Source organism: Kickxella alabastrina, assembly GCF_025024165.1.
Source record: "Kickxella alabastrina strain RSA 675 chromosome Unknown BX661scaffold_13, whole genome shotgun sequence".
Lineage (NCBI taxonomy): Eukaryota > Fungi > Kickxellomycota > Kickxellomycetes > Kickxellales > Kickxellaceae > Kickxella > Kickxella alabastrina.
The window spans coordinates 463,567-478,120 of record NW_026251484.1 but is presented as its reverse complement, the minus strand read 5'-3'; the positions used below and the strand labels follow the sequence as shown (position 1 = coordinate 478,120).

The 14,554-nt window shown below is 43.1% G+C and overlaps 4 protein-coding genes across 4 annotated transcripts; 2 read left to right on the top strand and 2 right to left on the bottom strand.

Moving 5' to 3' along the window:
* Positions 1 to 2,862: 2,862 nt before the first annotated feature.
* Positions 2,863 to 3,892, bottom strand: BX661DRAFT_183518 (uncharacterized protein). The gene is made up of 3 exons (XM_051536255.1): positions 3,812 to 3,892; positions 3,676 to 3,760; positions 2,863 to 3,495 (listed from the first exon to the last, which is right to left on the bottom strand). The coding sequence occupies exons 1-3, from the start codon at positions 3,822 to 3,824 to the stop codon at positions 2,913 to 2,915; spliced, it is 681 nt and encodes a 226-aa protein (XP_051391314.1). The 5' UTR covers positions 3,825 to 3,892; the 3' UTR covers positions 2,863 to 2,912.
* A 1,576-nt stretch (positions 3,893 to 5,468) lies between these two features.
* On the top strand, positions 5,469 to 8,068 carry BX661DRAFT_183516 (uncharacterized protein). Its single transcript, XM_051536254.1, has one exon. It carries the CDS (start codon positions 5,898 to 5,900, stop codon positions 7,956 to 7,958), a length of 2,061 nt encoding a protein of 686 aa, XP_051391313.1. The 5' UTR covers positions 5,469 to 5,897; the 3' UTR covers positions 7,959 to 8,068.
* A 2,501-nt stretch (positions 8,069 to 10,569) lies between these two features.
* BX661DRAFT_129313 (transmembrane amino acid transporter protein-domain-containing protein) lies at positions 10,570 to 11,639 on the bottom strand (the record flags this gene model as incomplete). The annotated part of the gene is made up of 2 exons (XM_051532529.1): positions 10,570 to 11,452; positions 11,491 to 11,639. Coding segments are annotated over 2 exons (1,032 nt in total), but the record flags the coding sequence as incomplete, so codon positions are not given.
* Positions 11,640 to 12,740: 1,101 nt separating this feature from the next.
* BX661DRAFT_183506 (Polymerase/histidinol phosphatase-like protein) lies at positions 12,741 to 14,499 on the top strand. The gene is given in 3 exon segments (XM_051536253.1): positions 12,741 to 12,826; positions 12,840 to 13,238; positions 13,250 to 14,499. The coding sequence occupies 3 exon segments, from the start codon at positions 12,813 to 12,815 to the stop codon at positions 14,286 to 14,288; spliced, it is 1,452 nt and encodes a 483-aa protein (XP_051391311.1). The 5' UTR covers positions 12,741 to 12,812; the 3' UTR covers positions 14,289 to 14,499.
* Positions 14,500 to 14,554: the final 55 nt, after the last annotated feature.

Below are 14,554 nucleotides of genomic sequence, written 5' to 3'. Positions count from 1 at the left end.
CGCTGCTGTTGCCGGCACCGCTGGTTTCCCGTTTATCAGACGCGATCATTCCACTGGCGAGCATCTGGCCAAGCGCTGTGGCGGCGGCTGGGGCGGTTGCGGCGGAATTGGGTGTGGCCGGGGTGGCTTCCCATTTGCAGCCAACACCGTGAATGCATTTGACCGCGACTTTTACGCTGCCAATTTCAACGACAACACGCTCTTTGTCAATAACCAAAACGCAAATGTAGTCAGCGACAACGTGCATGCACTCAATAGCGCCAACGTAATTGCTTGATTTGGCCAAATTCAGGGTGCCAAGAACAAACACTGCAAAACAAGAATAACATTGGCAACAGCAGCAGCGACAGAAAACTTTAAAGACATTTGACTGAATCAGGCATTATTATTTTATTGGTTGATTTGAAATATAAGTAATCTTTTTCACACTGTTTTGTACGTGGTCAAGTGTTGCTTACAAATAAAAACTGAATTTAAATATTCAGCTCATGGTTTACGTGTCGATACGGCAAAAGAAAAAACGTAAACGTAGCTTTAATTGCTCAACAAATTAATTTGTTGCTATTATATTTCGTAATTTTACGTGGTGCCAATAATAAAAAGAGATAGAAGACGGGCAGATGAATCAAAAAGAATGTGGATGAAACACACGTACAAGCAAATTTTGCATTGCATTCAACTATGTATTATTTAAAAAAGGGTTACAAAAATTATTTGTTAGACTGCAAGAAAGAAAGAAAGGAATAAAAATTTGAATATATAAAAGCGACAATGGGCGTCTCGTATTCCAAGAAACCATTATCCTCACATCGCTGCTCATTCAGTTTACACTTGCCACTTTAGATTAAATACCAACCACATCAACAAAAAACACAATAAACATGCCTTGCTTTGTCGCTACTATCACCGTTCTTGCTGCTATTGCTGCCTTTATCGCGCCCGCTGCCAATGCCAGCCCTGTTTCTGCCGGCTATCAGCCCACCAAAAACATTTGCGACAATGGCAAATATGACAACAATGCTCGTCCTTATGGCGCAGAATACAACACCCACGCCTATCCCTACGGCGGAGCAAACAATGCGTACAGCAACTACGGTGGTGCCAATAACTATGGAAATGTTGGCAACTACGGTGGCGTTGGCACCTATGGGGGTGTTGGCAGCTACGGAAGCTACGGATCGGGCTTTCCATTTGCGCTCAGCACAGTCAACAAGCTTGACAGCGACTCGTTTGCTGCCAATTACAAGGACAACACAGTTTACGCCAACAACAAGGACGCCAGCGTAAGCAAGGACCAGGTCAGCAAGTTTGACAGCGTCAATGTCATTGCTTGATTGATATTTTTTGATTATCATCCATATCCCATATTCATCTTTATAGACATATACTTAGACAACTATAGATAGACGCAGAATAAATTGAATCAACAGACATTAAATTTTCTTAAAAAAAACAAGATAAAAATACAATGCAACCACAACGACGCATTAATTTTCAATATATTTTACCGCATAAAATTATCTTTTTTGACGATCATCGATATAAAATAAAAATATTAAAGGTCATCGACAATCACCCTGCTTAATATTTTTTACAGATTGTTCAAATTTGGCTAGACATCTTTTTATCCTGTGGAGGACAGTGTGATTTTGTTCGGAAGGATTTGAGCTGAGAGAATTTAAGATTAAACATTTTATGTGCTGAGCGGCATTTTTAAAGCCAAAATTTTGATGTGCGCAATAGCGCATACCTGGAATATTAGACAAAATTGTATTATTATTTTTGGCCGCAAGACAGCTTCAACAAATGTTTTGCTCGCAATTTAACAAAAAATATACAAAATGTTGCGCTCTATCTGTTAATCATATATTGCAAATATTTAATTTACAGCAGGTAAAGCTGCTGCACTTTTAAAAATCAATTCAATCAAAATTATTTTGAATTGCAAATCCAAGCTAGTTTTCCAAAAATGCGACCATGGTATTCCTTTGTGTTTTCGATAAACCGAAATTTATTTATTCCATTCAGTTGCTCGACCACTCCAACAGGCTTTATTTGCACACACCGCATAGCGACAATGTAAACAAACTTTTTCTTTGCATTGACCATTTGGAGGTAGCATCCTTCCACATTTTTGATGTTTCCAGTTTGTACAAGTATTAAATGTAATGAAATTTAACGTAAAAGGTATTTTGTCACTATCGCCAAAATCTGACTTAAAACTATCTTGCTCAAAAATGTGAACGTTGCAAAACAATGGCCACATCAAACTCAACAAGTTCAGCAGTTTCTGGGGGGCGGAAATAATTATAAGCTGCAGCATAAAGGTAAATTTACATTGAAGCTTTGACATTTGAAACAGTAGCTGGCAATGTCACCTGACGGTGATGGGGAGCATGTCAGTGCAGTGGTCATGAGAGTGGGCGGTGATGGTAGCCGACAGGAGTGCTTGTTTTAATATTTTAAAGCTGTTACCATCGCCCACAAAAATGATGGAATTGATAACCAAACCGAGTAATTTTAAAACAATATATTTGTCAGTTTAGGCACATGGCGTTGCATGTTGTTATACTGAGATTAACTGATTACGCCCGTGACAATTGATAAATGATAAGATTATAGTTTATTTATGTGCCAAGGAGAGCATATAAGGAATGGCTGCCGGGCAGCCAGCAATTGTCCTCCTCGGAAGAAATAAATATTCTTTTTGATTTATACCACTTTGTAACATATTAAATAACTTAAAGAATAGACCCGTCTTTGATAGAAATACCAGAAAAACGATTAATTGAATTTTCCGAGAATAATTTAGCTGGCCAAAATATTTAAGGTTTACAATGTTTAATTTGCATAAATAATAGAACAATGTCACATCAATATTAAAGAAGCCGTATAATATTGTTTTAAAATCACTAAGACGCGCTGCGACCCAAATAAGCTAGGCACCTCATTGGGTACTCCTCAATTACAGTTACTGTTGAAAAAACCAAAAGCTTGTGCAACCCAGGATCCAAATCACCATGTATGACCAAAGTGCCCAAAGTCAGATCCTTCTTTTTACACCTTACAACCTCAGCTAACATTCGACCAATCAATCTCTCCACACAAACAAACTCCCTCCATGGCCGCCCCTCTGACACCTCGCCAACATCCTTCGCCTCCCGATTACATGCCCACCACAGCCGATCGGCTTGATCTTCAGGAAATGTAAAATCATAGGTGAACGGAATGGGGTTGGAGGGAATCAGATACATTTCTTCTAATCGATTGGGTTCGGTTTTTTCGTACGCTGGCGGCGGCGCCTCTTTGTTCCAATGGTCTCTGGTCTGCTGCTGCTCTGCTTCCTTGTTGTTCAATAGTACATTGGTGCCTATATCATCTTGAACCAAATCCGGCACCAAAGCATATGGTGCTGCTAGATATGGAGGTATCAACATAGGCTCTGGCGCTGACACTGGTCTAGACCGTAGTCGAGGGTCTGAAGTACACAGTCGACTAAACACAAGTTCAAACCCCTATCTCTCACTCCGACAACTCCACATTAAAGACCCTGTCGCTGTTATCGCACCACCGTCCATTTTGTAAAACTATGCTTTTGATATCGACAACCCCTTAGCCTTTTTCATATACACAGGCCTCCCTGTATCAGTATCTATCGCGTGTATTGTGCGGTACAAGAGCTGCGGATATTTCAATATGTATTGTTTGTGGGAAATTGTTTCTAGTGTTTCTTCGTAGCTTGGTAGGTCCTCGGTTTCATCTCGCAAGGGCAACAGCGATGCATTTTATGGAAAGACATTGTTAGATGAACTGCCCAAATTCATGTTTTTTATTTAAAAGAGTAAATATACAAAAATTTAAATTGGAGGTAAGAAAAACGTTGAATTTGTAAACACCAAGAGTACAGAGATGATTACAGCTGTTTTTTATGTGAGCGCTCCCTATCATCAAGCCTCGCATGCCATCAATCAAACAAAATAAAAGTCTAACCAGAAAGATTTAATTAAATCAAGCGGTAGAAAAGCAAAGCTGAATCCACAGCACCGCGCTGATATCTCCTGACATTATCGACGTTTCTCCACAGATGCACCACTCATATATAAACAAGCAGAGCACAATTGCCACATTGCCATTTTCGTTCTCAGTTGTGTTTGTCTTTGCAAATATTGAACCTAGTTTCCTATTTTGGTTATTGCGGGAAAATCTAAGGCATTATCTGCAACATTCGACTGAATTTATTGGCCGATTTGAGTACCAAGCGCCTCTCACGCCCCTTATTGTAATAGCAGGGGATAATCAGAAACAAATGCTTGCTGTTGTTTTCCACCCCCTTTTCAGCCCTGTTTTCTTCGTACTTGTTTTGTTGCAGTTGTGTTGCAGTGTTTTTCTTGGGCCTGATAATTTAAATCGACGAGATGCAAGGCAGATCGTTTGTCATATTGTCGGCTGAGAAGTTGTCGAAAAATATTACAATTTTATGTGACTTGTCCGTATTCCTTCTGTTTAGAACATTTGTGTTTGCATGCCGCACGCAATGGCAACAAGTGAGGCTCACAAGCGTATTAATGAATGTTTTCATTTTCATTTTCATTAGTGATAATTAAGTGGAAAACACTCGCACGCAAGCTGGTGGATATTTTGCAATTCTGCTTGTTTTGCTTATTTTTTCGTTGGTCTTTTTACACTTCTTTTGAAATATAAAACAGGTCTCCATAATTGCATTTCATATATTTACATTTCACAGATGCGCGCACTTCTTAGAAGGTCACTTGCCTTCTTTTCTGCAATACCAATGTCACACACTGGAAGCATAGTGCGATTTGTAGAGATCTATCCTGGCGGGCTTTCTACACCTGTGCGACCTTGATTTTAAAAGCTGTCATGCAGCCATAAAATCTATAGGGCACTAATTGCAGGCGGCAATGCGCTATTTACAGTATAGCTGCACCTAAATATTTCCACCACCGCTTGTCAGACGCGGCCGATTTAAAATATAAGCATGCAAATGCATAGTTTCATTACTTTATTTGTTATTGTGGGCTTGGATAGAATCAATTTTGGTGTCGTGCAATAAAATAGGGCAGCGTAATGTTTTCTTATAATAATACGGAAAATGGATTCCGACGTAAATCTCGTTCTTCTCATTTTCATGCATTGTGACAATCATCAAAATGGTGCGCTTTGGGGCTTCAATTAATTGCCATATAATAGATTCGCAACACACATACTTTGCCCAGTTGTTTTTCACTTCCCAAAAAACAGGGACATTTCTTTATTTGCCCAGGATTTCAATGCTGATCTTCAAATAGCGTACCAAACAGAATGTTTTCAATATTTTAATTCAGGTCGAAGGCTCATAGACAATAGATCATCGGTGTCATGTCACCTGCAACAGCAGACAAAGCATTGTAACTATTGCAAACTTGGTAACAAACCAGTGCGCTTTCTGTTCCGCACAAGTGGATAAAGGATTTCAAAAGTGCGCTGCTCAGGGCAATGCGATGACAATTAAGGATAGCAGTTTTCCATAAAGAAAACGATTAATTATGTTTACTCTTCTGTCAACAAACATTTACTCACTTCATGTTTGAAACAAGTTGTCATATATTGCGAGCAAATTATTGGCTTCCTGAAGCGTCCAATATTTCCTTTTTTACTTTTACAACTTCAAAGTATTAATCCCCGTTCCGCCCGTTTCATCCAGTCGGCCGGGCGTTGTCATTTTTGGATATAATGCCACTCACATGCCAGGAAATATACCCATCCAGAGTTTACCATCCACAATCAAATTTTTCTCCAACTTTTTTTTACTGTTGCCCATCTCGTTTATAAGTCATTTTTATTTTGATCCACTTCTTAATTATCCAGCTCTAATTTTTACATCCTTTTTTTCTACAATGTACAAATCATTCAAAGTGCCCAGCTCCGAAGTGCCTGGCTACTCTGCTACCCACCGCCATCCTGAGTATAAGGACGGCACACAAAATAACAATTATGCCAACATCACAACGGTGTACGAACTTTTCAAGACCGCTGAGACAAACTACCCCAAGGCCGAGTTCCTCGGCACTCGCGAGTTCACACCCAAAACTGGCAAATTTGGTCCTTTCGAGTGGATTTCCACCACTGACGCAGCCGAAATTACTGACGAGTTCGGCGCCGGTCTTGACAACGTTTACGCAAAGTATGCTCCTGAATTAGACGCTTTCACTGGCCAGCAGCCGCTTGGCATTTACTCCGTCAACCGTGCCGAGTGGCTGCTCACTGAGTTAGCTGGCTTCCGGTCACGGCGCTACTCTGTTGGTGTGTGCGACTCGGCCGGTGTTGACTGCGCCGAGTTTATTATCAACCACTCTGGGTTGCAGGTTATCGTTTGCTCGCTCGACAAGATCCCGCGCATGCTTGACCGGATGGCAAACACGCCCAAGGTCAAGGTTATCATCTCGATGGACAAGCTGGACTGTTCAAAGCCTAACCTGTCCACACAAGCCTTCACACCCGCAACTGTCGACAAATTGAAAAGCAAAGCCGCAGCCCTTGGTTTGGTTCTTTTTGATATGAACCAGGTCATCCAAATGGGCCAGTCTAAGCCGACTCAAGCCACTCTGCCCAAGCCCTCCGATTACTGCACACTCTGCTACTCCTCAGGCACGACAGGGGCACAGAAAGGCGTTCTTACCACACACGGCGGTCTTATTCACGCTGCGCGCTCAGCGCAGCTGACTTTAAAAACTGAAAACACAACATACTTGTCTTTCGTCCCACTTGTGCACTGCCTCGACCGGTACGGCATCTACACCTTTATGTTTGGCTTTATCCAAATTGGGTTCTACTCTGGAGATATGAACAACCTCGTTGACGACATGCAGACTCTGCGTCCAACAATTATTGTTGCTGTCCCGCGGCTGCTCAATCGCATCTACGACCGCATTGCATCGTCAACTATTGGTGCCAAGGGCGCGGTCGGATTCCTATCACGTATGGGATTCAAATCTAAGGTCAAGCGGCTCCAGGCCGGCCGCAGCGCCAAGCACGCTCTGTGGGACAAGCTTATTTTCAATAAGGTCGCAAATATATTTGGCGGCCGCGTCAAGTTGATGATTTCTGGCGCCGCTACAATTGATCCTAACGTGTTGACGTTTTTCCGCACCAGTTTTTCATGTGATGTCCTTCAGGGCTATGGCCAGACAGAAAACATGGGTTCAACGACATTGTCGCCTCTTGGCGACCCAAGCACCAACCACGTCGGCTTGCCTAACCCCGGCGTTGATGTGCGCTTGAGAAGTATTCCCGAGATGGGTTACCAGGTCACCGACACCCCATGCCCGCGTGGCGAGGTAATGGTGCGCAGTGACAGCGTGTTTAAGGGCTACTACCTGGAACCTGATAAGACCGCCGAGGCCATGGACGGCGAGTGGCTTGCCACCGGCGATGTTGCCCGGATTAACCTTGATGGCACCTTCACAATTATCGACCGCATCAAAAATATTGTCAAGACTGCCCAGGGCATGTGGGTGGCGCCGAGCGTCTCGAGTCTATCTACAACACAAACCCGCTTGTCCAGACTACTTTTGTCCATGGCGACGAGCACGAGCGCAATCTCATTGCCATTGCTGTGCCCGACCCCGTCAGCTTTATTCCCTGGGCACGTGCCCTTGTTTCTCAGCCCAAAGCTGATCTGGCGACTTGTGCGCCAACGAGAAAGTTGCTGTTGCTTTGGCCGAGCAACTAAAGGTCATGGCGCATTGGCTGGCCTCTCGGCGCAGGAGCAGATTTGCGCGGTACACCTGGAACCTACTCCCTTCGAAAACGTTAACATTGGCTTCTACACTTCAACTTTCAAGCTTCGCCGGAGAATAATGATAGTGCACTACAAGAAGGAATTTGAGGCGACATTTGCCAAGCTTGGCACCAACGATGCTGCTGCTGTTGATACCGAGCTCTTTTTGTCCACATAATTATTTTATGGCGGCCACATGTGTAATCTATATTTTATTTGCTAAATGTAAAAATGTCACTTATAATAAAAAGGATATATTAATCTTAAAATTTTAACAATATATAATAAGAAACAATAAATAATTACTATAAACATGCAAAGTATTCAGCAATTATCAATAAGAGGGTTACCAAAGGCCTTTGACAAGCGCTCTGTTTAGTAATTTTTAAAGCCAAAATTTTATAAAGTGTGCAATGACACATGCCCGAAAAATTAGGCATTTATTTTTGGCTGCAACACAGGTTCAATAATTTTTTACTTGGAAATTAATAAAAATATACACAATGTTGCGCTCTATCTATTTTATTTCACAAATAATTAATTTACAGCAGGCAGAGTTGGTGTAATTCAAATGTAAGATTTTCGATGGCTATTAAATACTCAGCTATGTCTGGAGAGTGTAGCATAGAAGCGGGGAATATAACGAATAAGCAGCAGTTGGGTCAGAGGAAGCCAGGTTCAGCAGTATTGTCGACCGAAAGGGACAAGCAACCAATGTCTTGTTGCTGTATATCTAAAATGTCTCATCAGTAACACGGACGCCGCCAATTATACGCACTCGGCTGCGAGATGACTGCACTAATATACCATGCGCAAAAGGGTTCACTGAAGGTTGAAGCTCAGTGGGTGTGGCAGGCCAGAGCGGAGGGGGCAGAATAGCTTTGCGTATAGTTATTATTGACTCACCAAATAAAACCAATTTCATTGTCGGGAGCCACCTCGCAGATGTCCAATGTGGGGTAATGATGACTGGGCGCAACAGGCGCTCCTGTTTTCTCTCTGCAGCAGCTGCGGGACCAACTTACATGGCTGCAACACAGTGATTGGGAAGATTTGCACCTACGAGTAGTTAAGGCAAAAGAGCTGCAAGTTTGGGCAGGGTCCTTGCCAAGTCCAGCGTAAGAATGTGTACTCTGAGCAATGCGCCAATATCGCTCAATACATTCAGGTTAAATTTCTATTGGCGCAGCAAGACAATGTTGCGTGATGGACCACCCGCTGGATTCACCTTAGTGGGCACACGAGTGTGTCGCGCGCGTGTCCAAGCATAGGCATTCGTGTCATATCTTCTTGGCGAGGCGCAAAAGAGATAGAAAAAAGGTTTACCTTGACAGCAAAAGTATGAGATCGCAGTGGAGCTGTTGCAAAAAAATATTGCCCACCTCCCTTACTCATTGTGTATTGGTTGATGGGATCAACTGATTAGCCAGTCTTGGCTATTCCAGCCAAACACACAGTCATCAATAAGTTACACAGTGACCAAACAAAGCAATATGTTCTTCACCTTTTATAGTGCATAGCATTTATATAAACCCTTTTGTACATAGTATTTTATCTCTACATGTTCCCAGAACGTCTCTCCCAGAATTCAATATATATATAGTCAAATTAAATTAAACAAAAACCGCAATAATATTCTAAATATAAATTAATAAAATACCATAGTCAACAATCAATACATAAACCAACAGTACATAAAACGTTTCAATACACAATATACACAACATTGTATTTTAATAATACATATAATTAACATATCACACATATTTGTTGCGCAGACTGAAGATATGGAAGTGGATGTTGAGGTTGAGAATCGCGAAACAAGTTTCCACCTGCATGCCGATTGATAGGGCACTAATTGGATTATGCAGGCGTAAATTAGGGAGGCATTACATTGATGCCCAGACATGGTCCCCATTTTGCAATGCACATGCGTGAGTGCACACACACAAAAACCACAGCATTGGCTTGCCAAGATACCAGTCTGCTCACAGAAGAACCAGTTCTCGCCAACAGAGTGCACAATTGGCAATGTGCACAACAAAGGCGACAAAGCACATATATAAGACGAGGCTGGCCCCAGTTCTACTTTTATTCCCTTGATAATAAAAACTATAACAAACCCCAAATATAACTTTAACACTAGACAACTAGTGCTCTCCTTAAATCACAACAATGTCAGTCCCAGTTTCAGTTCTAGCATCTCAACCTACTTTCTGTAATTAAATAAATTAATATTTTTGGCCAATATGCTTTTGTATTTAACAATACACTTATTTACGCGCTTGGTTTGGTCTTTTTCATGCCTATAAAATTTTGTGTTGCACGCATTGTAGGACAGCAATTTTATTCTGCGGCGTCCTTATAATCTTTTGTAAGATAATTTTTTTGGTTCTATTTACGCTTAATCGAATCCTTTAACTTCAGGTGTGTTCACTGTAACGAAACACTTTGCTCCTGATGGTATAGCCGCTGCAAACAACCAGTATGCTTTTTCTTTGTATTAAATTTTGTGAAATTACAATCAACAATATTTGCTGTAGTAGAATGTAGTTTTATTAACTGAATTTATACTATATTAATAAATATAAATATTTTAGTTAAGCAAAAACTAGCATTAGGATTTGGAAAGTTTTAAGGCAAAATGCAGCGATCAATTGGCATATTGATTATGCTCCAGCGACGTATTGCTGAAGTGGTGACATACACGCTCAAGATCACACCAACCACCGCCAAAATAATATCGCGCACACGTTGCCACCTCTGATTACTTTTAGTGCCAAGCAAAAGTGTATTAAAGGCGGATACACAAACCCAAGGGGCACACATGCAACGCCTCCAATGACAGACACAAACAGATCCAGCCTATCCGCCCCCACGGCTGCGACAGTCAAAACAGAAACAATCAATGTTATACGGAACATATTCTTGCCAAATTTAACACACGAATTATGCTTCCCCGAAGCGATGGAAAAATAAAACGACTCGAGTGCCTTGTAGACCGGATACATTGTCATGGGGATAGCTCCGGCAACGGCCATGGCATATATCACTCGAATTACTTGCGTGGCAATGGCCTCTGGGGGCATATTGATGAGTATGATTTGCTGCGTAGTATCACCAAATGCCGCATATGATATGCCGCCAACAGTTAAAGATAAAAGGGCACATGTGGATATTGCCAGGACTAGCAAACAAGGCATTTTTTCCGGCTGTCGCATCGCCGCGACAACAGGCAATACAAACCCATGATTTGAGTACGTGTAAACGGCGGATCCAAGAAACAGAGGCACATTTGCGCTATTAAAGTGTTTAACATTTGGTCCATAACCGCGCTGCATGAGCATCCGCGAGCTAATGCTGAGCACATATGTGAGGCCGACAAATACAAAGACATTGGCAACGAGGGATACCCGGGAAAATCCCCGCATATGGCGTATCAGACACAGTGGAATCAAAACAATTCCCTGTATGGCTATCCAAAATCCAAGCGAGAGCGTGTGCCACCGGCACCCAGTCAAGTCGTTAAATGAGTCGCGCAGATTAGTGGCCACAAAAGCAGAACCGACACAGGAATACCCCAGATACAACATAATTATCGATGCATTGACCACACTCTCCATCCGAGTTCCATAGGCACGGCGCGCCAAGTCTCCATACCCAATATTAATTCTGCCATCGGATTTGTATATTTGAAGCTGGCAAGACACAGCTGGTTCAGAGTGAAGAGCGACGCAAAGCCCGAAAATACAATGATTATAGCGGAAAAGAAAAGTCCGGCATTTCTGAATGCTTGAGGAAGGAAGAGCATTCCGCTGCCAATGAGAGACGTAGCAGCAAAAAAAATGCCTTTGGTAGGGATGTCTGGTATTGGAGCGGCTTTCCATGTTGCGGCAGCAATGGTGCTCGTTCGTTTGTCTGCATGGGGTTGATGCCGACCTTGGTGTTGTATATTGATGTTGCCATTATAAAAAGCAATAGCAAAAATTAAATAATTGAAAAATTGAAAAATGTCCAAGCGATGTGAAAAAGAGATTTAAGATAGGAAATAAAATAAAAAAGAGGATTGAGTACTGGATGTAAGAGCCAGATCTCTCATATTTATATTTATTCATATTAAGCATTGGCAACAATACAAATTAATTTTTCTCTCTATTCCTAAAAACACTTAAGCACTTCATTGCGACTTGGGTGGGGGTGGCGATTGGTAAATCAAGTTTTTTTTTGGAAAATGCTCACCTGGTCTTATTTTTCATGTGTCCAGATACATTGTTCTTTATATTGGGTATGTGAAAATATTGACATGTATGTATTTTCCTAATAAAAAACCTCCCCAGAAAAGCCAATACTATGCCTGGAATATATTTGATATGCTTACCTGGAACAAGTAAAATTAACATTTTTTGGCTAAAGAACGCAATCTGACAAAATGGCTCTCACAGTATTAAAATATCAAAATACCAATCGCCGAATAAAAAGTTATGATTTTTGAGATACGTCTAGGCCAACAAAGATTGAAGACTAGTGTCGCCAGCAAACAACCATGTGGGGGGCCCACTCAGCTTGAAAAGAGGCTGCATTTACCGGAATTTGGAATTTTTATTCACACTTGTTTCCAAATGCTTTTACTGAGATTCTGAAGACGCTATTTTATCTTTAAAATCATTTATAATTGGCTTGATTAGAGATGTTCCACCAGGCAGAATGGCTGCCCCTCGCAACATATGATATTATATTTATTTCTGTGGATCAGTTAAAATTCCGCTTGTTTGTTTGTTTATTCGTCTCGATCATTTTTCTCACAATTCACGGGCGTACAAAATGCGCTCGCGTGTACATCATGCAAGGATAATAATGCACATACATGTGATCAAAATATTTCTGTGCATTGTCTGCTTCTGCAGGGTGATACATGCGAATCACAGAGTAGAACAAATCGGTGAGAATATATCATTTCACACGCGTTATTCCTCTCCCCCATTTGCACTTTAATTTTGTCTGTGGTTTTTTTGAAGAGTATATATTATTAGCCATGGATCATTCTTTGTCTCCAACACAGCAACAGCGACAACAATGGCAGCGACAACAATGGCAGCGACACTATCGAGCAGCCCCAGTACAGGCGGCACCTTGGACGTCGACGGAATAGGCAGATAGATTCTGACTTTGGCACGATCCAGATGAGCAGCAGCTCTAGTTTTGGAAATCGCAGTACGGACAATGTCTCGCTGCAGCAGCCGCCCCGCCGCATAGCGCCTGGCACCACGGCCGACACAACGACAAACATTCCCGAAACAAACGTCCTGGCGCCCGGTGGATGGGCGGTAAATGACGGCACAGAGATTCTGGCCGCACACAGACGGCCTTTGGCGCGGCGGCGGATCCTGAACTGGGTCCTGCACTTTATCAAGGTTGTTGTGCTGAGCATCATCGTCATACTCCTGCTGGTCGCCGTAGGGTCCCGGTCAGTGATAATGGAATGCCGGCCCATGCCGGCAAATATGACTCGATGGAGTTTGATTGGCAGCTCGACCCGCGGTCGTACTTAAAGCCGATGAACCCGAATTTCACACAGTACAATATTTTGCTCGACGCGCACTTGCACACGACGTACTCAGACGGCGTGCTGTCGCCCAAGCAGGCAGTCGAGTTTGCGCTGGCTAACGGGTACAACGCTGTCATAGTCACAGATCACCAGACGGTGGATGGCGCATTGGCAGCCAGGGCGTACGCCGAGGAGCACCTGCAGGGCCGCATGACGGTGATCCCTGGGATGGAGTATACGTGTTGCCGGATCCACATGAACCTCATTGGAATTAATGAATCGGTACCCGTGCACCCGCCATCACCCTCGGATGCCGAGCTGAAAGCGGTCATCGACAAGGTGCACGGCATGGGCGGGCTGGTTATTGTCAACCACATTCCGTGGTCTAACACCACGGTGCTGCCTTGGGATGCACCGCGGCTTCCAAATCATCCAACGCGCGAGCAGCTTCTCGACTGGGGTGTCGACGGCTTCGAGGTGGTTAACCAAAATACCGTTGACTTGCGCAGCTACCAATTTGTCCAGGAGCACAGCAGCCGGCTCGTGGGTCTGACTGGCAGCGACATGCACTACCCGGGTTCCTCCTACGCCTGGACGACCATTAATGCAAAATCGACATCAGCCAAAGACATTCTCGATGAAATTCGCGCCCGCCGCACATCCTTTCTTTTGGACGCCAGTGGGACGAGACCCGTCCAGGACCCGCCGTACAGCCAGTCGTACTTTAGGTATGCACCCTGGGGCCTCCTGGGTGACTACTTCCACGGGTATGCAGACCGCAGCCGCGGGATGTACTCGTTCCAAGGGACGTTCTGTCAGGAAGAGGTGCTGGATATCCACAATACGATGATCGGGTGGTTCTTCTTGTGGCTCATCGTCTCGATTGTCGTGCTCGAAATCCTGTATTGGTTCTTCCGCTGGCTCATACTGCTGCTTGTCCGCCTGGCGAGGCGCAGGCGGTAGAAATAATTTTGATCGGGATCAAGATATTGATTTTGGATCATGCACGTGATTGTGGAGATAATAAGCGCAAAAGGGCTGGGGGTTTTCCTTCAAGTCAGGCCATCGCGCGCTTATCACCAGGGGACGTTCTTTGTGCGTGTGTGAAACATGCGCAATGAAGGACTATTGGCTCGGGCAAACAGGAAACGAATTCGACATTTGAATTCCAACCTCTCTTTTTTCTTCTTCTTTTTTCGAATTGATTGAATTTTTGCTTTTTATTTCAA

Excerpts from the sequence above, each read along its gene's own strand:
- BX661DRAFT_183518 (XM_051536255.1), bottom strand. Across the intron at positions 3,496-3,675 it reads TTGAAATATCCGCAGCTCTT|TCGACTGTGTACTTCAGACC; the intron begins GTACCGCACAAT and ends ACTTGTGTTTAG.
- BX661DRAFT_183516 (XM_051536254.1), top strand. The coding sequence starts at position 5,898 with ATGTACAAATCATTCAAAGTGCCCAGCTCCGAAGTGCCTGGCTACTCT.